The sequence below is a fragment of the Apodemus sylvaticus genome, chromosome 5 (genome assembly GCF_947179515.1).
Source record: "Apodemus sylvaticus chromosome 5, mApoSyl1.1, whole genome shotgun sequence".
In the NCBI taxonomy this organism is placed as follows: domain Eukaryota; kingdom Metazoa; phylum Chordata; class Mammalia; order Rodentia; family Muridae; genus Apodemus; species Apodemus sylvaticus.
The window spans coordinates 54,830,093-54,854,968 of record NC_067476.1 but is presented as its reverse complement, the minus strand read 5'-3'; the positions used below and the strand labels follow the sequence as shown (position 1 = coordinate 54,854,968).

The window sequence follows — 24,876 nt, the reverse complement described above, 5'->3', positions numbered from 1 at the left end:
GCTCCCATATGCTTGAAAATTAATAACCAGCAGGTATTTGATAATTTGCCAAACTGTGTAAAAATGCCCAGTATTCCTACAATAATTGCTTTCGATGTTTATTTACTGTTGCCTATGCAGCATGAGTATTAAGATAAACTATTTTTAAAGTTACCAGGTTATTTAACCAAGTTATTACGAAGTTGCAGAAAGCTTAAAATAACTTTAAGGAAGTCTTTTATGTGTCCAGATTGCTTTGTGGACATGTTCACCTTAAATATGTAAAAATGTAAACTACTCCAGCTAGTTAAGTTGATGTAAATGCTTTTAAAATCTAGCAGTGGTAGGATGTTTGCCTACATGCTCTGTTAGCTCTATATATTTTTTATTTATTTACTTTTTATTTAGCTAAGTATTTTCTAATTTCTGTTTTGATTTGCTTTGCATACTGAGTTATTTAGATATAACTTAATCCTAAATGTTTGATTGAGTTTTAAGCTGTTTTCTGTTGCTGATCCTAATTCTTCTGTAGTCAGAAAATGTACTGTGTGCTGTTTGGAACTGATTAAACCCATTATGTCATGTCTTTGTAACTGCTTTCTGTCCGCTTGAATAATCATGTGTTTATTCCTATTGGGCAGAGCAGGTATAAAAGTCCATTAGGTAAAGCTGGTAGTAGTGAGTGTTCAAGTCTTCTCTTTTATAACTAACTTTATACAGATCAAATTACTGATAGAAAAATGTTAAAAACGGACAGCTATACTTTAGATTTATCTTTTTCTTAAATTTATTAAATTTTCTTAAATTTTTGGTAGTTTTGTTTTATGTATTGGAAGCTTTGTTCTGATGCACTTAAGTGCTTGGTATGTTGTTCTTTAATGAAAAACTATCACATGTATTCATTTCTGTGTGGCTGTGCACAGGTGTGTGCATGTGTGTGGAGGTTAGAGGACATCATTGGGTATTAGGTTCTCTCTACCATGTGCGCTCCAGAGATTGAATTCAGGCCATCAGGCTAATACTTAGTATTAGCATATTTATATATTTTCTATAATTTTTTACTTAAATTTATTTATTTTCTCTGTGTTTATTAAAAAGGTTATACAGAGCATATAATGAAGAGCTGCTTTGTTTATTCAGTCAGACAGACTGTTTCATTGTAGGATTGTCTGGAATTTGATGCAATGATTATGTGTGAGTTTGAGTTTAAATGCTTGCTATGAAGTAAACTCATTGGTCCTGTGTTTGCGCTACCCTGTCCCTCATTTTCTCTATCCCTTTGAACTGAAATGTTTTATGACTACATTTAACCTTTTTTTTTTTTTTACCGCCCCATTGTTGCTAACACTGTTTTTGACTTGTGATTTTAGTGGTTGTATTGAGGTTTAGTAAATATCTGTAGTCACAGCTATTCAACTAATATGATGCCATCTTGCCTTCAGTTTTAAAGATCTGACAGTAATATACTTAATTTTTTTCCTTCTTGGCCTTTATGTTATTTATTTAGCATTATTTTTAAAAAAAGGTTATTGGACTTTCAGATATTATTGGGGATATTACTTTTATATTTTTCATTTTTTACAGTTAGTCTGCTACTTTTCATTTCCTTTTTGCTTTTATTTTTACATTTTATTTCTATACATATTATAAATATCCATATTATTTTTTTCTTTAATCAGTTATACAGTTTTACTATGTAAATTTGACTGGATTGGAACTTGTTATGCAAGCCAGAGTTTAACATGCTCCTGTCTCCCAAGTGCTGAGATCAAAGGTGCTCACACCAAGCTCTGCCTTAAGTGTTTGTGAACTTAGCTCCCATGGAGGACAGAAGGAAGGCATTAGATACTGTGAGTCTGAAGTTGCAGATGGTTGTAAGCCTTCGTGTGGGACCTTGTAAACAAATCCAGCGCCTCCGCAGGAGCCTCCGATGCTGACGGGAGCCAAGAGACACGGAGCTCCGGCCGCTGCAGCCCAGATTATATTTTCAATCTTTTGTCACCTTCTTTGGCCTAAAGGACTTCTAAAAATCATTCTCATAATGTAGTTTGGCCAGTGATAAATTTTTGTGTTTTTAACATCTGAGAAAAGTCCTCATTTTGCATTGCCTTCATTTAAAATTATATATTTATGCTGGATATATATATTCTAGTCTGACAGCTTTCAGTTTCAAAATGTTAACGATAAGTTTCATTTTAGCTTGTACCTGATGAACATCGGCTGTTCTTCTCATTTCCTTTCCTCTATAATGCACCTTTTGGCCTTCTTTTAAACAGTTTTCTCATTTTGGGAGAATGGGGTGCAAAATTTTGTGTTTGGGATTTGTTAAGATTTTTTGATACGTAGTTTTAAAACTTTCAAATTTGGAAAAATATATATTTCTTAATTATGTATATATTTTTCTTTAGAGAACTGTTTGACTATTTGCTATTGTTCTACAACTTACTGATCTCTTGCCCCTTAATTTTTGGTCTTTTTCTATTTTAATTTGTATGGTTTCTATTGCTATATCTTCAAGTGCACTAATCATATATTTTTATTTTTTTTAATAATGTCTAAATGATTGTTTATCTCATCTGTTGATTTTTTTTTAACCCTACAGATTGTAGACTTAATGTTTGAAATTTAGTTTTGGTATTTTAGCTTTTTCTTCATGTCTTTACTTAACATACTTAGTCTTTACACTAGATTCTCAAACGTGTGTAGATATAATTAGTGTTTTAGTACTTTTGCCTGCCAATTCAGTCATATCTGAAACAATTTTTAATTTTTCTTACTATATTTTGTATTTTTGTTTGTTTACATGGCTAGTATTTTTTGAATGCCAGACATTGCAAATTTTACAGGTATGTTTCTTTCTCTTCCTCTTTATCCTCCCTCCTTTTCTTCCTCCTCCTCTTGTTCTTTGAGCTTTTCTTCTTTAACTCTTGGAAATAGATATTCTGTGAATATTGTTTCCTTTAATTTTTTTTGAAAGACACTTTTCTCAGATAGTTTCCTTAGATGCATGGGCTGGTCTGTAATCAGCGGAGTGTTTTGATAGTCCCTCTGTGGGTGTTTCTCTTTTTTCTTTCCTTCATGTTGACCTCCTTTGGCACTGCCATATGAATATGAGCTGCGTTGTTTCCCCAGAACTCCAATGCTGTCTTCTCAACTCTGGGAGACAGCTATAGCTCCTCTGGGTTTAGCCTCCTACCTCTGCTTACAAATTGTAAGAAAAGGCTAGGGGTAGCAATTGGGATGTAAAATGAATTAATGTGAAATTAATGGAGGACAAAAAACACCAAAACCGAAACAACAAAAAGAAAAGACTGGGACAGTTTCAAGGCCTTGTCTTGGTTTTTAGTTTGTAAGTGAAATTTAACCTATATTGCTTGATACACATGTTGTTAATTCTTCATACACTTCATATATTTCTTAGTCTTTTGGGAAGATAAACCTGATCTGTTACTCTGAGTTGGAGTGGAAGTCTTCAAATTAGTGTCATAGGCTTTGGGAATAGGCTATTTTAAAATTTAGTACAGAACCCAACATAGTTTCATATCCTAACGAGTCATGTTGGTGGTTTTGATGTAGTACATATGTAGTAGATTTTTATAGTATGGTAGTTTTTAATGAATATTTAATGTTGTACAGAGATTTATTAAAGTATATTTTTGCTTTAAATCTTTTTAAATATTCTTACATGCTCAGAGAACTTTAGAAGTTGAATTAAATCTTGTGTATCTTATACATACAAATTTCATGGTCTTTTTTTTTTGGCTAGGCCTTCATCCTCCAGGTCCACCTTTAGCAAGACCCATTCTCCCTCGAGAACGAGGTGCACTGGATAGAATTGTTGAATATTTAGTTGGTGATGGTCCACAGAACAGGTAATGTAGTTAAAGGAACATGGAAAAACATTGGCCAGTGCATTTGTGTGATGTGATGCTTGGCTTGTGTTTGTACTTTTTAGCTCTGCTATCATATTAGAGAAACTGAATTATTTTGTTCAAACTACTTATGTGAAGTACATTTTTATATGAATCACTGTTGTTAGTAGTGATGGATTCTTGTAATAGTAAGGAAAACACCTTGCATTATTTCGCTCTCTATACTTTTCTAATGTTTCTCAGATTATTATGTTACTTGGTCCTTACCGTCATTCTAGGACAGTAGTTATTTATGACTGTGCAGAGCACTTATCATTATGTATACTAAAGAGCTCATGAGAATATGCTTAACAGCCTTACTAGCTGGTACCAGGCTCATAAAGGATGTAGCTTAATGTTTATAAAAGTTGTATATTATTCAGAACAGCATGAATGATTCTATTAAGCCAAGAATATCTTGAGTTCTGATTAGAGAACAGAAAATGAAAATAATATTTAAGTGTTACTCATAAGTGAGAAACACACAGGAACCATATTGTATAAAAATTTACGAGCTGGGCGGTGGTGGCACACGCCAGTAATCCCAGCACTCTGGGAGGCAGAGGCAGGCGGATTTCTGAGTTCGAGGCCAGCCTGGTCTACAGAGTGAGTTCCAGGACAGCCAGGGATACACAGAGAAACCCTATCTCAAAAACACCAAATTCAAAAAACCAAAAAAAAAAAAAAAAAAAAAAAAAATTACTATTGGCTCCAGTTATATAGTTAAATGTATTTTCTGTAAAATTCTTTAGAGCTTTTTAAACTTTTTTAATTTTTTATAACATTTGTTATAAATCTCTAAGAAGGCCCCATCATTTCCAGTCTTATCTAATCACAAATTTGGAAGCCATTATCCCCAGGAATATATCATTGAGGAACTTAAAAAAAGTTACAAAAAAATTTTATATTGTGCATATGTGAATGCAGGAGCCAGAGGCATGAATCCACTGGAGTTGTAGTTACAGGTGGCTGTGAGATGCTTGGTGAGGCTGCTGAGAATTAAATTCCAATCTTCTGGAAGAGTAGCATATGCTGTGATCTTAACTGCTGAGCCATTTCTCAAGCTGTCGGCTACTTAACTTGTTTCTGTGAACTTAGGATATATTCATCTGTTCCTGAGTTTATTTTTAATATCATGTATAAACGGTACATAGATGTATATATATGTATATATACACACATGCATGTATACACATCTATTTGTGTGTGTACTTTTAAATGCTTTATGCCCTGTGTTTATTTTGTTTTTAGGTATTTTTAATAGGTGCTGGGGAAGAACTCAGGATTGTGCATGTGCTAAGCAAGCACCCTATTACTGAGCTACCCTCCCAACTCTTAAACTACCTTTCATACTGGTTGTTAGTGATCTTGGAATATTCTTTTTTGTTTGTTTGTTTGTCTTGTGTTTTTTGGGTTTTTTTTTTTTTTTTTTTTTAGACAGGGTTTCTCTGTATAGCCCTGGCTGTCCTGGACCTCACTCTGTAGACCAGGCTGGCCTTGAACTCAGAAATCTGCCTGCTTCTGCCTCCCAGAGTGCTGGGATTACAGGCATGCGCCACCACCGCCCAGTGGAACATTCATTTATTATGGCACAGCTGAGTCATAATAAGCTTTCTCTGCATTTGTAACTGGTGCTTATTTTCCCTTTTGGTGTAGGTACGCCCTCATATGTCAGCAGTGTTTTTCTCACAATGGCATGGCTTTGAAAGAAGAATTTGAATATATTGGTAAGGACTTATGGATAGTTAGGCTTAAACATTTTACTCTGAAATATATCATTCTCGTCTATCCCATGTAATATCACCATTATTTTAGGTACTGCCTGTACATATTGGCCAGGTACATTGTCTCCTTATTTATTAATACTAAAAACAAAGCAGAAAAGATAACTCAAGTTCTTTCTTATAATGCACAGCCTCTAGGCCAGCTATTCTGAGATGTTGTACTATCTACAGGGCGTTTGAATTAATTATTGGGGGTGGTATCTCTAAGCATTAGCATTTACAGTTAAGGTCATCAGTTATTTTCACATGCAGCTGTTATTAAATGCTCACATGATAAATTATGCTTCAGAAATTTAACATACTATATCTTCTTGGACAAGATTCTGGATTTCAAGATATACAATTATTTTATTGACTAGAAATGGAAGTTCAATCAATTACTTAAATAATTATTATTTATATAATTTTGCTGTAATACTGCTATTTAACTTTTTATACCTTTTCTACTTTAAAATTAATACTTACATTTTCATAGTAGTTATGCAATATGCTTTAAAATTAATGCAAATTCATGTTAAAAATTTATAACTTAAATCTGGCTATTTATAAAAGTGATCTTGTGAGTTGTTTGATAAATTTTTGAAATTTGGTTGACTCATTTTTTTTCTCTTCAAAAAATTTTTTTGTGCAGCTTTTCGATGTGCCTACTGTTTTTTCTTGAATCCCGCAAGAAAAATGAGACCTCAAGCTCCACGGCTTCCAGAGTTTAGTTTTGAGAAGAGGCAGGCAGTGGAAGGCTCAAGTTCAACTGGTTCCATGTTACTAGAAAGTGTGCCCTCACCAGAAAGCCAGCTCATTGAAGGTATAAATATGTTAACTAAAGTGTTTGTTTTGGTAATGTGTGTAGCCTAATAATATAAGCACAATATTTATTAAAGATGACAGTGAGTTAATTTATCAGATTCTTAAGCATGCACATGTCAGCTATTGCTGTGATGGCTTCTTCTGTGAGTGCTGTTATGTGTTTCGGTTTTCAAATGCAGATCATGTTATGATTTAGCACCAGCTGGTTAAGCATTGCCATTGGAATGAACTCTTGTTTGTACATTTTAAGAGATTTGACTAGTGATGCTTTTTCTGGAGTCATTTTGATGTATTTAACTTAAGCATTTTGAAACAACTGTTCTAAGGACAAAATATTTAGAATATGTGTGGGTAGAAGATGTGTGTGTTTACCACTCCAATTGGGAGAAATGACCAGAAAACAAGAAACTTAGGAGTTAGAAATTCATCTTTGCATGTTTTGGACAACTTGGTTAACAATATTGTGTTTCATTTGGACAGTTTATTATTAGAGGCCCCTGAGCTTAACATTGCTTGTGATAAAAAGTCACTTTGTTGTGTAGAAGTAAGATTTATCAGAACTTGTATTTTAGAATTCATTTTGCAACTCTATCTTAGGAACTCTTAAGGAAGTTCATGAAAAAGTGGACAAGGTGAAGTAGAAAACTGCCAACTATTTCTTATTACTAGTATTCACTCAATTTTTTTTTTGTTACTTCAGTTCTAAATTATGAGGATTGCTAAAATTATGAAACAGACCATAATATTTTGGTATTATACCTAGTGTATAAAAACATACTGGAAATTGACAAATTGAGTAGCAATTATCATTTACATATGTTTGATTTATTTTCATAAAAGCGTTTACATTGCTTTAGCTGGCTTATGTGAAACAATGATCACAAGGTTAGTATGAGATTCAAGTTGGTTTTTTTTTTTTAAACTATGAAGAATGAACCTGAAATATGTGTGGAATTGGGCTTGGCTTTTGGCATACTAACAAGTATCAATGTGAACGTGAATATAGACAGCTATGGACTTCCAACGCTGAGTGAATGCATCTTCATCTGGAAGTCTACAGCATCAACTCCAAACACAGTGTCAATCTTTTTCTTTTGCTTAAGTCATGCTCTGAGCTGCATGCTGACACATGCAGACCCTCTGCCTTGGCATTGCGGCCTCTTGGAATTGAGAATAAAGGATTTTATACTGAAGATGCCTAGAGGAAAAACTCAAGTCCGTTCCATGAGTAAGCTTGCTTATGAAAGCTAAAGTTAATGCTTGAAAACCAGTAGTATTTTTTGGTTTGATTTTTTTTTTCAAAGAGGAAAAAAGGCCAACAAAATACAAATCTTGATAATGGGTCCTATTTTTTATTTCTTCTACTAAGGTCAAGATGGATAGTTAGCAAACAACATACAGCTATACCTTTCCTTCTCATCTAATCTAGGAGGAACAATACCTCAGATGTCTCATTTTCTATCTGAAATCTCCGGAATGAAGTCTAACTGGCTCAAAGTGAACCCCAGTAAGGTAATGTTAATAGGTGAAGACCAAACTCGGAGCAGGGTCTGACGACTCCATAGTACTAAAAGCTGAAGCAATGATTCTGTTTCATTAAGGAAGTTTTTTTAAAGTAGTCATTTTTTCGTGCTTCTCTTTGGATTTATCAGAGTGGCTGGCCATCTTTTTTCTTTTTCATTCTTCAGAAGACAGAAACTTTTCTCCAAGACTCCTATTGTTACACTACGATACTGTGTCAGTCTACAGCTGGATCCTACAGTAAATGATGCCAAGTATTTCTGATGAACAGAGGGAGCGGCATTTATTTTAAACCCTGGTGATGCGCCATGTAGTTAAATTGAGCTATTAAATAAGACAATGTGTTTTCAGTTATCTATTTTGTGCTAGTAGCCAATGTAGCTGAGAGATTAAAATTCTAAATTCATCAGTGTTGTAGAAAATTGAGAACTGGACAGACAATTTTCTTTTCATTTTGTATCTTTAAACGCATTGAAATAGCTTCTTAATGGCAGAAACTGTACAGATTATGTTATTGGATTGACAAATACTCTGAAAGGATAACTTCCTTCTGAAGTTTTCTTTCAACAGATATCAACAAGCATTTATTTTTTTTTAAAGATTTATTTATTTATTATATGTAAGCACACTGTAGCTGTCTTCAGACACTCCAGAAGAGGGAGTCAGATTTCATTACAGATGCTTGTGAGCCATCATGTGGTTGCTGGGATTTGAACTCAGGACCTTTGGAGGAGCAGTCAATGCTCTTAACCGCTGAGCCATCTCTCCAGCCCTAGCAAGCATTTATATAAACAATCTAGAACTAAGACCCTCTCCTCCCAGTCTATGCAGTTAAGTTTGGTCTGGATTCTGATAGTAGAAGAATTTGCATTTAGGATAAGGTTTTTTAAAATTTCTAAATCATGTTTTAAAACAGCATATGGAATCTTGACAAGTTTTCACCAGAGATTTAGAAGAAACTACTGTTAATCGTTGATTTTTTTTTTTTAATTCTAGAATTGTATATCCAGATTCTTTGATAACAGATAACAAAAACACAGGAAACTAGGGAAGTTAATTGTTTTATTTTTAAAACTGTACTAGTTATGGCATATCAAAAGGGCTTGCTTTTAAATTCTTTATTTCCTTTTATGATTAAATGATAATGTATAATACATAATACATAAATACATAATAATCAACTCTGCCAACTGACATTAAAGTGCTTGATTTTTTTTCTCCTCCCCCTCAAAATTGGGGTCAGCAAGATGACCCAGGTGAAAGTTTGATAGCCTGGGTTTGAATCCCTTGAGTCCACAGAAAGGCAGAAAAAGAGGCTCCACGGTGTTGGGCCCTGGCTGTGTCATGCTGTAGCACATGCACCACCCCAGCACTGTTAATGATGATAAATAAAATGCTTTCCAAAATACTATGCTACTCAAATGAACAGCATCCTCTTCACAGATGTAATCTGAATATGGAGGTCTACATTCTTGCATAAGTTTAGTGAGTCTATTTTTGCTACTGTGTTTGAAAAAATATTGTTTCTTTTTCTCAGTTATGTTTGTTTAGAGCTCATGTAATTGCTTTAGTTAAAAATAGCTTGTATTCGCAGGATAATATGAAAATTCATGGCTTCTATTCAATATTGGCAAAAAGTGTTAAGTAAGCTTTATATCATATAAAATCTAGTAATCTGATACCTATTTTTATATGCAAAGTACTGTTACTATTAGGTTATATTAGATAAATAAGAATTCTGTTTTCAATATTTCTTTTATGCTCTAGGAAATTGTACTATTTGGTAATGAAGATTTCATTGGCTCCTATTTATATATCAGTCTCCTTACCAAAGCTTCAATCTTTATTTATGTTGAACTTTCTGAATAGTATATTGTTGTAGTTTGTTTTAGATATAATTTTATCTTTTGACTCATTTTTTTAAACATTTTCAGATAATGGTTTAGTTTTAGGTTATTCATTGGTTTGCAATGAACCTTTTTGTTAACTTACTCTTCTCTCATATAATAAATCATGATCACAGCCTCTCAGTCCCTCACCACCTCATTTCTCCTCACACCCACTGCTCCTCCTCCTCTGATTCCCTTTAGAAAAGAGCAGGCCTCATAATGATAGTGATTGAACACAGGACAGCAAGTTGTAGTAAGGCTAGGTATAAACCCTCATCAAGGCTGGATGAGGCCCCAGCAGGAGGAAAAAGGTCTCATGAGCAGGCAAAAGAGTCCGAGATACCCTCACTCTCATTGTTAGGCGTCCAACAAAATCCCCAAGCTAAACAACTACAGCATGTAAGCAGAGGCCCTGCACACAGACACGTGCAAGCTCGGCAGTTACTGCTTCAGCCCGTGTGAACTCCTTCCTGTGAGCCATGTTCTCCTGGTGTCCTCCACCCATCTGGCTTTTATAATTCTTCCTCCCCATCTTCTGTAGGGTTCCCCCAAGCCTTGCCTAATGTTTGGCTGTGTGTCTTTGAATCTGTTCTGATCAGATGCTGGAGGAAGCCTTTCTGATGACGATTAGGTGAGACACTGATGCTATGAATATAGCAGAATATCATTAGGAATCATTTCATTGACATTTAATGAAACTCTTTGTTCAATTGAATTGTTAACCAATGATAAATAGCTAAATAGTACTCTGTGTTTTCAATTTTAGTATACATACATACACACATGCACACATGTATATTTAAAAACTGGTTGTCATTTAGTGGAATTATTAACTGAGTCATTGGTATGATTTGAGGTGGAATTCATGCCTTTGTTCTTAAATATATTGACAGATCTTGTGAAAAATGACATCTTTTACAACCTATGTACTTAAAGACTGAAATTGTAATTTTTTTTAAGAGCTAGGATAAAAATCTAAAGCTAAGGTAAGAATCTTAGATATCTTTGCATGTGTGTGTTTATAGGTGAAGCAATAGTATTTATTATAGTTACATTCAATTTTGAGTTTAAATTGTCTAGCTGAGCTGAGACTTAATCTGAACAGCCACTTACCAATTTCTGTTATTGGGTAGAAAAACACTGCTCTCTTCCTGATATTGGAGTAGAGGTTAGTAGATAGGAGTGGGCAATGAAACAGTGATATATTGTCTTTGTTTTATCACATTATGGTATTCTGTTTGTTGTTTGTTTTGTATTATAGAAGCTAAACTTTACTTTTTTTTAAAAAAAAATTCTTTATTTTTATTTTGTGTGCATGTGTGTCTGAGGGCGTGGGATCCCCTGGAAATGGAGTTACAGACAGTTGTGAGCTGCTATGCAGGTGCTGGGAATTGAACCTGGGTCCTCTGGAAGAACAGTTGGTGCTCTTACCTGGCTGAGCCACCTCTCCAGTCCCAACTTTATTTGAATTAGTTTTCGCATATATAATTAGGTCATTCAAGTTACTATTTTGAATGTTAGTCTTTTTGTATCTTCTGGTCAAATACTAACACCTTTTAAAGTTTATTTTATATTTCCAAACTATTTTAAATTGCAATATCATTTAAAACAAACAAACAAACAGCAAATCTCCCCCCTCCCTTTTTTGTTAGACTAGGCAAATAATGTTCCCATAGAAATAAGTGTTTTGAGATAGTACATAGTTAATACATGTTCTTCTTGTAATGCTCTAAAGTTTAGATGTGAAATTGTTACGGATCTGTTAATATGTACGTGATCATTTAGGACTTGTTTGTGTGGTTTCCTGTAAGCATCGAATCCTATGATTGTGTCATAGGCATATCACGTGCTAGGGTGTGTGTATGTTTATGTGTGTATGTGTTGTTCCCATCAGGATTTTTTTTCTACAGATTAACCCAACGGAAGAAAAGTCTTTATAAATAAATAGGCACGTCAGTTATTTTCAAGCCCTAGTCATTATTTCACCAAGTTTTTACTTTTCTATATATTTTCTGAAATTTTGACTGGAAACTGTCATGTTTTCTACTAATTGTGATACACAGTTATTTCTTCGAATCATATATTATAGATGTTTGAAATTTTTAGAGGTATGGTTCAATTTTTTTGTATTAGCTTTGTTATACAAACCTAGAATTTTAAAATTGTTTTTGACTTGGTAAAGTTTTGAAGTTAATAAAGATTAATATAATAAACTTTAAACCTTGACCCCTTTGCTATTGTGTCATTCTCTCATAATTTGGCCAGTGGTTTGCGCCTATGTTCACTTAAGCTTGGTGATTGTGAGTTGTCTCCTATGTTACTAGGGGTTTTTTTTGTTTGTTTGTTTGTTTTCTATTTTATAGGACTTAATAGTTTGGTTTCAGAAGGCTTTACTAAGCAAATTGCAAAGTTCTTGCCAAGTAAGTATTGCTTTATGGCCATAAGAGTTGTGGAAAACCATGACTCTTAAAATTCTGTGAATAAGTTCTGTGAGGCTTGCATTATAAATGGTTGGCAGTTCCTAAGTTTCCTGCAGAAGAACTTGTTGGCCTTTAAAGCAGATATGGTTTGTATTTACTCACAGTTTCATCTGTCCTTTCTCTTCTCTCTGCCCTGCTCATTTAACGAAGCTTGAGTGACTTACTCTTTCTTCTTTGGGTTTCGGTTATGATTTCCAGTAGTGTAAGAGTGCCATTTGTGCTCTGTATTATACCAAGGTAGGGCTCCTGTGCTCGCGTGTCACTGTGTGATTTATGGCCACTCCATACTACTTTTTGTGATCAGCTATTTGGGTTGTCATACACTAAGACATCATTATGTGGCTGCTCCTACTGAAATCTCAGGCTTTTATTCTGTAAAAGAAAATAGTTGTAACTGATCCTGTAGACAGGAGTCCAGGATATCTGTTTAAGGAGATAATACTTCTAAAATATTTGACAAGTTCTAACAAAAGCATTATTTGTGTTTATTAAACTATTATGCTAAAGCCATGGATTTCTTATACTTCTATATTACTGTGTGTGTAATGTTTTTTTGCAAAACTATTTACTTTGTGAAATTTTGACTATGTTACAAGACATTTAACTAGAATCTTTTCTTAAGCAGTCTGGCCGTACCCTAGGATTTGTTTGGTTTTGTTTGGTTTTTGTTTGTATCAGTAACACTTACAGTTTATCCATGAAGAACATTCATGAGGAACTTTTGCCCTTGCTAAGCTCATGTGCTTTCATTATTTTTTCTGCTAGCCAGCCTGTTAGACTTACTATGAAAAAATGCTTTAAAGCTAAATTTTTATCTTTGACTTGAAAATTAGGAGACTTAAAGCATCTCTGCTTTTATTACTCCCTTCTGTGTCATTTTTAAAAAATTTACAGAATTAAAGTTTAATTAGAAAAATTTCTTTGTCTTAGTACACTGAAGTATGCAGCATATTCCAATTCCTAAGTTTAAATGGTGAGCACTTAGATAGGGATAAGGGGAGAGAAGACCCACAGATAGAAAGCATGCCTCTTGATTTCTTTCATCCTTAAGTACTAGATATGTGATAGAATTGGGAGAGTATTGCCTGCATACATGTACTTACTACATACATTCATATATAGATATTAGTGCATATATGCATATACACAAAAGTATACATTTATACATTGCTTACAGTTTTGCTTAGTGTAAGAAAATGACTTTCTGTTCAGTAGCCTGGGGTGATGTATGTTTGCTTTGTTTGCTAGACTTACTTGTTGTTCGTTAGGTTTCTCTGTTGCTGTGATACAACACCCAGACCATGGAAGAAAGGGTTTGTTTCATCATACAGCTGGTCATAGTCCATCACTGAGGAAAGTTGGGTCAGGAACTCAAGACAAGAGGTTGGAGGCAGGAGCTGATGCAGAGGCCACAGAGGAGTGCTGCCTACTGGCTTGCTCCCCATGACTTGCTCAGCTTGCTTTTTTATACAATCTAAGTTCACTTGACCAAAGGTGGTACTGTCCACAGTGAGCTGGACCTCACACATCAATCAAGAAATACCCCAGGCACACAGGCCAGTTTCATGAAGGTAGTTTTTCTGTTGGATTCCCTCTTCCCAGGTGACTCAAATGTTTGTCAATTTCTCACAAATCAATACACTTAAGAGCATTTCATTCTGTCGAGGCCTTGAGTTTTAGACTTGTACTTGTAGAAGTATCTTTAAAAGCTTATTGTGTATGAAATTATTAAAGTATAAATTTATTTCCTTCAGTTATTCAGTTATACTAATTTTTAAGTGGTATACTATAGACTGAAGATTTAAAAGGTAATGTTAGACCATTCTGCCATTTCTTATTACAGTTTTATGTTTATCTTTGGCTTGTCTTATTTAGCAGTTTTGACATTTGGATATCCCTGAAGCCTTTTCTGAAGACATATGCCTATGTCTTTTTCTCTTTTCAGATTCTTTAGAAGAACAAGATGTTCTTGATAATAGTACTGAGCAGAGAGATGACAAAATACCAGTTACAGAGCAGACAAGCCAAGTGATTGAAGAAACATCTGGTCCAGAGGAGCCAGAAGAGAACCAAGAAGAGACTGAGAATGCGGAAACGTCAGCGAATGAAGCCAAACCACCTGTTCTCAGAGCTGACTCTGTTTCTAATCTTGAACCAAGTGAAGAATCTTTGGTGACAAAGTAGTAAATACTTCATGTGCCTTCAACTGGATATGCTTAGTCTTGTTGATGCTAGTTACTGCTTTTTTTTTGGTACTCAAGAAAAATTTGCCTTCTAGTCTATATGCTTAATATTATTCATATTCAGGTTGCCCAGCAAGTTCAGTGTGTCCAAGTCCTACCGCTGGGAATTGAAAATAAAAGCACGTGGTATCAGTTAATATGCAGAGACATAGCTGTTAGATACTTTGTGCATTCTAAAGTTTAAAAAAAATTGTTTTCTACATGTATAACTTGTAAATAACACCCATTTTGACATAGGAACAAATTTGGCTAGGAATAATTTCTTCCATAGTGTTTAAGGATTGAAACATAATTAAGAATTTGAATACTTCATCATTAAATTTTAACTTTGGAGATATTTGCCAGTGGGAAGGAAATATCTATTTAGGTGTTTACATTAAGTGATGCTGAAAGCTGTAACCTTAATTACATATGCATTGGTACGGATTCTCAGTAAGAATGCAACTAAACAGTCAAGTGCAGTAGTTCTTTTGTTGTCTTATATTTTACAACTGGGCCAAAGGCACATGATGTATATAGTTAGTTTATGTTTACATATTAATAGGAAATACATCTGCACTTGACTGTACTTGAATTCTTGGTATTATTTATATTTGTAATATAATGATGATATATACATGGCTTTTGTGTGTGTGTGTGTTTTGTTAAGGAAAATAAAGATGACATGGCAGCATTTTTTCTTTATTAACTATCTAGACTTCTTCACGTAGTGTCTTGATAGATAACCTTGCTATCTGAAAAAAAATCATGGTAGGGAGAACTCACTGTAGGATAAATAGATAGCAAATTATGGTGTTTTTCTTTTCATTTAGATTTTCAAAATCAGTGACATAAGAGGTTTAGTGTTTCTAAACAGAAGTTAAATTTTTCTGATTTTGAAACATATTATGCCATAGGTCGTTTTTAACTTTGAGAGACAAAAGCATTTTTCAAAACAAGGCAGTTAAATTTAATGAAACTCACTAGATTGAGTATGTATACCAAGCATAATTTGGGAAGATTTTGATGTACACTAGTTATTCTTAAATACAATATGATAATTTGTTCGAGTTTACTTTTGTGTGTCTTATATTGAAACAACTGAAGTGAATTTACATCATTGGGAGACATGTTACGGTAGTGTGTATGTTATAATAGCTAAAAGATTAGCCATTGAATGTTTATTTAAACTAAATATACTTATCATTTAAAAGTTTATAGGTTGACTTGATACCTCATCTAACATATATAAAAGAACCTAGTTTGTTAATATTCTGAGTCATTTTAGTTTAGCACCTGTAAATTCAAGCATTTGGAACTGGACTTGAATGTCAGCTTTGCAATCTTGGGCATTTCACTTAACCTCTCTGCATTTATTTAATCTGTAAAATGAAAAGAATAATATGTTTTTCATAAGTACTGAGAAGTTAAAAATAATTTATATGATGTACCTATTTTTCTTGCTAGGAAAGGATCTAAAGGGGCATAGATCCTTTGGTAGATAATGAAATTAAAGAAAATATGAACATTCAATTCAGTTGCTCTGAACAGAAGTTTTCTGCATTAATGTCATATGCACGTGTCAATGATAGATTAAAGAAATGGAGAACTAAAACTAGAGTATAATCTTTTTTTAAAAAGATGTGTTTATTTTTATTTTATGAGTATAAATGTCTCACTTGCATAAATGTCTGTGTTCAACCTGTCTTGACAGGTATCTGTAGAGGCCAGATACCTGGGTCATTTGAAATGATAGTTACAGATGGCTCTGAGCTGCCACATAGGTGCTAGGGGTCAAACTTGGCTGCAAGAGCAGGAAGTCATCTTAGCCACTAAGCCATTTCTCCAGCTTCATATAACCTGTTTTGTTTGTAAATTTTACAAGATGTGTGTGTGTGTGTGTGTGTGTGTGTGTGTGTAGTACACATGTGTTAGTTGAACTGCATTAAGTCTGTTGAAAGACATCTGATGTGCACCTCAGAGAAATGGGATCTGATGATGAAAGCAAGAAGATATTATATAAAAACATTCCCCTGAAAGAAATATAAAGGGGGAACTAGAGAGGTGTTTCAGTGCTAAGAATGAGAACTGCTCTTACAGAAAGCCAGGTTTGCCATTTAGTTCCCAGCTTGGGTGGCTTGCTCTCCTGTAGCTCTAGGTCCAGCAGGTCTAATGCTGTGTACCTGGCCTCCTAGGACACTAGCCTAATGTGTGCTCTCTTCCCCACAGATGCACATAATTAAAAATAAAAATTCAAAACTTAAAAGGAGCTTAATAAAATTAGCACAACAGATAGGTAATTGTTGGTGTATTTTTAAAAAGAAAATCTTATTCTGATATTATATGGTAGACAATGTCTTAAGTGAATGAGATTCCACATTTCTGATTATTCAGTTAGTATAAATGAGGGAGAACTTCCCTGTTACAAGTGCTCACTCAGCATGTTGTTGACGGTCCCTCTCATTGTGTCCTCCATGTGGCCTGTAGACAGTTAGCTGCTCTCAGTCTCTCCTGCCCACACCCTTGTACTGTAGCTGTAGGACTCCCACCCACTCCCTTGTACTGTAGCTGTAGGACTCCCACCCACTCCCTTGTACTGTAGCTGTAGGACTCCCACCCACTCCCTTGTACTGTAGCTGTAGGACTCCCACCCACTCCCTTGTACTGTAGCTGTAGGACTCCCACCCACTCCCTTGTACTGTAGCTGTAGGACTCCCACCCACACCCTTGTACTGTAACTGTAGGACTTCCGCCCAGTTCTCTGGCTATGCTTTGCCTTTTATGCTTCATGTGTCAGCTTAATTTTGTTTTTCTGACAGAGACAGCCTCCTCCTCTTCTGTCTGAAGCTGACCCTCTGCTTTTCAGTCCTGAATCTGGTCACTTGGTCTTTGCTCTGAGTTCTTTCTGCAGGGTATTTTGTTCTCCCATTAACTGTCTTCACAATTTGCTTTTCTTCTGTCTGCATGTGGAGACCCTAGCATTGCCCTGCTCATTTATCATGCGAATAACATGCCAAATCAAGGAACTATTCAGTACTTAACTCATGTTATTGCTTTGCAGATTGACTTGGTCAAATGTTCCTTTTCTTTGGGATACCTTTATCCTTTAGCTCTGGATGTGCACTGCCGTGATCTTCCCTGGCTTCTTGTCCTCAGCGTCCTTTGAAGACTTCCGCCATCTTTAACTGTTGATGCTCCCTGGCCGCCTATTGTCAGTCCTTATTCTGTGTGTTCATCCTCTGGGAGCTCTCACCAAGCCCAGGGACTTAATTACTGTCTGCGAATATCAGATCCCTAATGTGGTCTGATTCTTTCTCTTTATAGCTATGTAGCTTATCTATTTCTTGGACTTCATAGCTGTGTATTTATCCACTTACTGCCCTGACATTGTGAAGTCAGTGTTTCTTTAAAAAGAACGATTGTTCAGACTTGTGTGTCATTTCACCAAATACTGTCAGTATTCAAGCCAGAATTTAAAATATATTCTCTCTTTCTGTCTTCAAAGTGTTCATTCCCGATTTCTCTCCCCCACGTCCCCCATCTCCAGTTGAATATTGCAGTGTAGCCCAGCTTGGTCTTGACTCTATGACTTAAGGCCTCAGAATCCTGGGTGCTGGAATCATTCCCGTGAGTGCCTTGCTGTCCTCTAAACATTTTACATTTATATTATTTTCCCATTTCATTTGAATTAATAATAAATCTGCATTATTCCAGCAGACAACATGCTGCCTGCTGTAGGTATGTGTTTACACGCAATTTTGTTTTTTGGAGGGAATGGTCCTGTACAGATTTTATATCTTGAATGTGGGAAAGAAACAAGATGTAGAGAGAATTAGCAGCTTTCTTAGAGGTCTATATTGGCATGTGGGAAGTCTGAGATCTGACTGTAAGCAGATCACTTGTGGCAACTTTCCTTTTAGTCATTGACATTGAAACCACGGCCTCATACATACTAAGCTCTGCTCTGCTGAGCTGTTTCTTCAGCTCCCAAAGCCTTACTGTTAATTATCATTGTATTGCCTTCTAATTCCTGCCTCTGCCACCTCACCTTGGTATGAGAGCTACCTTTCAAAGTGTCTTTGGTCATGTTCCTTTCCTGTCTGTCTGTACAGTGGGTCCTCAGACCTTTGCAGCTGTCTTCAGTTTCTGTGTTTGAGAGAGGAGATCTGAATTACTCTCTCAACTGATAAAGTCTTCCCAGTTGGCTCTCACATCAATTTTTTGCATTATAACTACCGTCACTACTACCTCTCCTCCACCTCTCCTCCACCTCTCCTCCACCGTACACATACTTTCAGTATACATAGGTTATTCTTTTCAGTGCTGCATATATGCAAAGTTTCTCCTAGTTGCCTATATTTCTTAAGATCTTTCTCCTGAAATATCTCCTGTTTATGTAGATTCCGAAGGAGCTCAACACACAGCTGTTGGGCTGAAGTAGCACCACTTGGAGGCCAAGGTTGGAAATGTTACTATTTATTAATAAGCTATAAGTTTTTCATCATGTACTCATTGTGTATACACACCTTTACCATAGAATCAAGTCTATAGCTGTATGTGTTACTTATTTGTGTGTGTGTATTATATTGAACCACGAATTTTCACTGTTTCAATATTAATAAGTTTGTGATTTCTTTAACAGTTTTATTTCTGTGTTCAACTGACAGTCCCTATCTTAATTACCATATAACGTGTTAGCTTTTTGTGTGTATCATTTGAAGGGTAGACTGGGGAGAAGAGCTGTGTTGAGTGGTTGTGGGCAATGGAACTGCTCTAGGAAGTTAGCAGAAAAAATGTTTCTATGTTGTCTAAGAATTGTAGAAGACATTAGATACAGTTCACAAATGAAAAAACTGTCGAAAAATAATGCAAATACCATGCAATAATGAATCAGTGTAGAAATGGTTATGATTTGAGACCTTTTATAATTTTATTTCAAGTTTATTAAATTTCTAAGTGTTTTAATACTACTGGCCAACAGATAAAAATATTCTGAATTTAGACAGACAATTATAAATATGGAAAAGTTGTGTCTTTGACACAATAAAAACTAAAATGAGTGCAGAATTAAAACCTTATTGAATTGCATCAATCCACAGGCAATTAATTTGTCTCAGCTTATTTAAACTAATTATCATTTCTTCCTCTTTTTTTATTTCTTTTTTTTTCTTTGTAAAAACTACTACATTTAACCTTCTTGGGACCCAAGAGATGGCCCAGTAGGTAAAGGTACCTGTTGCCAAGTCTTATGACCTAAGTTTGGTTTCTGAGGCCCACATGGTGGAAGTAGAGAACCAATTTCCTCAGGTTGTCCTTTGGCCTCTGTATGTCTGCTGTGGCACACCTGTGCCCCCCCTCCCCCCACACACAGATGAAAATGAAATCAATGTAAAAATAAAATGCTATTTAAAATTGCTAAAGTGGAGCTGAGAACGGTGTTGAGTAAGCATGAGGATCTGCGTTTGGGTCTGTAGCACGTGAGTACAAGCACAGCATGGCCGCCTGGTGCTGTCTGTCACCCCATTACTAAGGGTGCTGACAGGTGGGTTCGGGAGCATGCTGGCCATCCCTGCTTTTTGCCCTTGGCATCAAAATGGATAAATGTTGGAAGTTCTGTAAAGATTAAAAAGTGTTCTTAAAAACTTCCCTCAGTCTAGAATTCTGTGAAAAGAGGCCAAATTTTTAGCTACTCAAGACTTTTACCAGATCCTTGGTACTTGCTTTAGGAAAACTGAGAAAATTTTATTTTTGTGGAGATAAATATTTCTTAGTCTGCTTTGAAGGGTGTTGCTGGCAGGACATTTGGTGCGCATAACGCCACCTGTTGGTCAGGCTTGTGCTCTAGGTACAATCATGCACACTCTCAGGGTTCTTCCAGTGACTTTAGGGAGACAAGTGTCACATGGAGATGGAATTAATTTCCTAAAGCTGGTTTATAGAGCTGCAAATAGGATTTAAACATGGTGACTAAGATTGCTTCCTTTACTACCTGTGCGCACTCCTTAGGTAACTGAAGGAGCTAGGCTACAGCCCTTTGGTTTTCACGGTTGTATGATATCTCAACATGTTATTTGTGTGGGAGACACCTAGCTACTTATTAGGCCTGCTTCTCAGTTCTCATGGAATATTGAACACAGACTGTTTCTTAACTATTATATCCCTCTTGATCTCAAACCAAAGTAAACCAGTACAGTACAGACATATTACATAAAAAATTCAGAAAGCTAGGTTCTCATTACTAAGTGGTAGACTTGCCTTTGCTAACACAAGAGGTTGGTGTGCTGTTTCTGTCTGAAATTCCTGTGAATGATGGATTTGGGACTAGAGAGGGAGAACTTGCCCAAAGAACTAATTGAGGGCTAGCTTCAACCACATGAGTGAACTAAGCTGGAGATGACCGAATAAACATGTGAGGAGGTGGGAGAGTCAGCCAGTGCTCAGAAGACCCTGATACTTGGGTTGGGTTTAAGAATTGCAGGTAAGATCATTCAACAATTCTTTTCCTGCTTCTTATGAGATATGTAAAGATATCCCTATAAGGGCACACACACACACACACACACACACACACAGACTCAGACTTTCACTATGTATTTCTTGGCTGACCTTGAGTTGCTGTGTAAACCACATGGGCCTTGCCTGAGTGCTGGCTCTATTGATTTTCACTTCCCTGTTTCTAACCCAGTTTGATGCTGTGATTGCTGTTTGCTTAGAACTTACATTTCTACTTTTTGACATCTAGATCTAGTGGGGCCTAGATACACATACACACTTTTATGCAAGATAATTTAAGAATATTTCCTTTTTCAATATATAGGTTAGTATATAGATTTTAAAGCTGGGTTCTTGCCTCAAAGCAAAACAGAGCAAAAGGAAATGGATTCTGTGTTTTTATTAAGGCATTTCAATGTGTGTTTTATGAACTATAAGCTGTTTCCTAAAACTGAAACTGGCTATTCATGTTTTACTGTCTATTAGCAAGGATTCCAAAGGCTTTGCTCACCTTCTAATAAAGGGGAGCATTTTTTTAAAAAGTTGCAATGGTTTGCTTTATAAGAACAATCTTTCAAAAGAAATCAAATATACTTGGAATAAATTTATTCTCAACTATGTGTTCACATAGCTATAGTGTATGGATTTTCAGAATAGAGTCCTGTAATTGAAATTGAATATAAACTGGAATAAAATAAATATTCTTGAGACCTATTTTGGTTGAATATTGTGTATGGGTTCTTGCTGTTCCTTTTCAGCACATTTTCCTTTTGGTTTTTGAAGATCTGAATTCCTTTTGATTGTTCATGAAACCTTTCTCCCCTGAAGTATGGTAATCTCCTGTAGTTCAGCTTATTTTAAAACTGCAGCCAGGCAGGATGTCTTAGTGGGTAGAGCCACTTGCTGGCAAGCCTGACTACTTGAGTTCAGCTCCAAGGACTCACATGGTAGAAGGAAACAACTGACTTTAGAATATTGCTCCCTGACCTCCACACATGGACTTCACACATGTGCTACCACCCCAAATAAATATGTTAAGTACCCTGTAGCTGTCTTCAAACACACCAGAAGAGGGTGCCAGATCTCATTGCGGATGGTTGTAAACCACCATGTGGTTGCTGGGGTTTGAACTCAGGACCTTCAGAACTGCAGTTAGTGTTCTTAACCACTGAGCCATCTCTCCAGCCCCCTGCCCCCCAAATAAATAATATAATAAAACCCACATCTGGACAGTGAAAGTAGACCGCATAGTCTACTGAAAGCAGAGGTTTTCTTTCTGCTGTTCTCCGCTCTCCCCTCCTGCTGGCCACTGATGGAGAGAGCAGAAGCTGTTCAGATTTCAGTAGATTGATAAAACCAATTTGTCTACCCAACAAACACTAGCTTTGAATCCAGTATGCCACACGACTACTAAATCGAATGTCATCAGGGTCGTAGTGTGTGCAGAGTTTGAAGAGCAGGAGAAGTGATGACTTGCCTTCTGATCAAGAAGCTCGGCCGCGTCCCCAGGAGTAGTGAGAGGTATGGCAGCTGCCACTTCTGTCCTCAACAGTCTGTTCCCCAGGCGTGCAGACCGTTTGTGTGCTGTGGAGTTTTATGAGCTCTAAGGAGTGATTTATGTCCTTAATTTTGCCTTATTGCCCACCAAGTACTGCCCTCTGTCAGAGGGCCTGGACTATTTAATTTTTTAAATCTTTGTCTTCATTAGTATAGCAATTTTTGCTTGTAATCTTTGTTCTAGACCTCGTTGATAAGCTAAGACACTGTGAGATTCATGGCGTTGACATCTAACCTTGCCACTGACTTCGTGACCCTTCTGCTTCCGAAACATGGATTCATTTTTTTTTTTTTGAAAACCAAGGTAAAACTCCATCTCTTTTTTACACATATTGTGGGCAGTTTAAAGGTTGGTCAGAATCAAATATTGTGCTTTCAAAGTTGATAATGTATGAGTGCAGAAGGCTGACCTTTGTTTCATAGTCATACATCAGCATGGCATGAGCAGTAGATGCAGCAATTACCTGTAGTATATTAGAACTGTGCTTTAGCTTCCATCTTCTGTGCAATTATGGCAAAAAGAAATTTGTTTTTAAAAATGCATTTAAGTTCCAGTTGTGAAATTTGTGAAGTTTGATGTTTTTGGAAATAGTTGTAATTTATACAATAGGCAGTTTATAATTTATTTCCAGCACAAGCTTGATCTCCATAAGACCCACTTGTTTACTAATAAAGATTGTTATTGTTTTGGTAACAGATTAATATAAAGCTATTTTGTGTTTTAGGAATTAGTTTTAAGACACAGCTCAAAGAAGTTTTACCAATTTTTTTTAATACATATGCCAGTAATCGACTGAAAATATTTAGTGTGATAATCAGGACCCATTTGTGGTAATATAAGGCTGCATACAAGTTCTGCCATCTGTAGAACTTCTGTCCTCGCGTGTGCATTTAGTCATTCATTTCCCCTTTAATGAATGCTACATATGAGCCAGGCATGGGAAGCAGAAATGAGAATGAAACTCTGTTCTCAGGAGCTCATGCGTTTTGTCTAATAGCTTGGTTCAACTGTAAATCCTAAGTGAAAACAGTAACTTCACTTAAGGGGGTTAAGTGTAATAATGTGCATTGGATGGACAGTGAGGAGACCAAGTCCGCATTTTGATTCCATGCTGTACATCAGAATGATGTGAGGAAGTTAGTGACTTCTTAGAGGGCTCTTTCATTGAGAGACCCTGGACAGTGAGAGGGGCATCTTTTAGTACTCACTTCTCAGACTTAAAAGCTAGGCCAGCATGGTCCAGGATTACCAGTAAAGTTCTTGTTGTAGTTCTCATCCTGCCTTAATTGCTCCATGTCTCTGCTACTTTACTAGTTCTCTTTAGCCCCTCCCGGCTTTCTGGTACAGGGATTCAAGGAGTCCAAAAGCCTCTGGAAATGCTTTTGTACGGTTTTATATGTGTGATACATTGTTCCGGGAAGAGAACACAAATCTCATTTAATTTCCTAAGAGGACCAGGAGTCAAAAGACGGAGACCATTGTGCCAAGGAGAATGCTAACTACTGAATGATTACTTATCATCGGAAGCGTGTTTAGACTGATGTAAAATTGGATGGATCTTCCTTCACACAATAGGGAATTCTATAAACTCTCCTCATGGATGAAGCCACCCTGTTAGGCACAAAAGAAACAATGCTGCACTAAGTAGTGAAATTAGTGTAAAAGTGTGTTCAGTGTGTTTTTGGACTCATGATAGCTTTCTTGGTGATTAACTATGTATGGAAGAACACCTTAAGATGTGTCACTTAAGTTCTGAAAATAGAAGCACTGTGAGCATAGTCATGCGGTTGTAAATTCTGTTCCAGTTTGTGCTTTAGTTGTTGCCAGTTCTTCCTCTCCTAGGAATCTTCTGCTTCTGTAATCATATCATATAAATTGTTTGCTTTTCTCATCCATGTCTTTTCCTGTTTTGTTTTGCCCTTTTGGTTCTGGAGGTTCAACACTGGACCTAGTATAAGCACTCTACCTACCACTGAGCCTCATCCCTAGCACTGAAACTTTCTGCAAAGCTATTGGGCAGCTTTCTATCTTTTTGACACATTGTTTTCTCTCTCTCTTTTTTTTAAAATCCACTCAGTTTGTGTACTTTATACATTATATAATAACAGCCATATACGTAGCTATATTCTTAAAGTGAAACTGGGTCTGAGAAAGCTATTCCTTATGTGGGAGCAGAATTGGCTTCTTGTAGCTCTTTTCACAGGAAACTGCTGTTATCACATTCTAGAGTCTATCC

At 36.0% G+C, this 24,876-nt stretch overlaps 1 protein-coding gene across 5 annotated transcripts in view; it reads left to right on the top strand.

Annotated features, from left to right (window-relative positions):
- The window catches only part of Lnpk (lunapark, ER junction formation factor), a 77,100-nt gene extending 57,085 nt beyond the window's left edge, over window positions 1-20,015 (top strand). The window contains exons 10-15 of one of the 5 annotated variants that reach the window (XM_052182728.1): window positions 3,746-3,851; window positions 5,547-5,617; window positions 6,306-6,476; window positions 7,908-7,990; window positions 10,430-10,519; window positions 14,314-14,411. In XM_052182728.1, coding sequence (XP_052038688.1) covers window positions 3,746-3,851; window positions 5,547-5,617; window positions 6,306-6,476; window positions 7,908-7,990; window positions 10,430-10,483 — 485 coding nt within the window. In that variant the 3' untranslated portion in view covers window positions 10,484-10,519; window positions 14,314-14,411. The other 4 variants (XM_052182730.1, XM_052182729.1, XM_052182727.1 and 1 more) reach the window with 4 other exon arrangements.
- The last annotated feature ends 4,861 nt before the right edge of the window (window positions 20,016-24,876 follow it).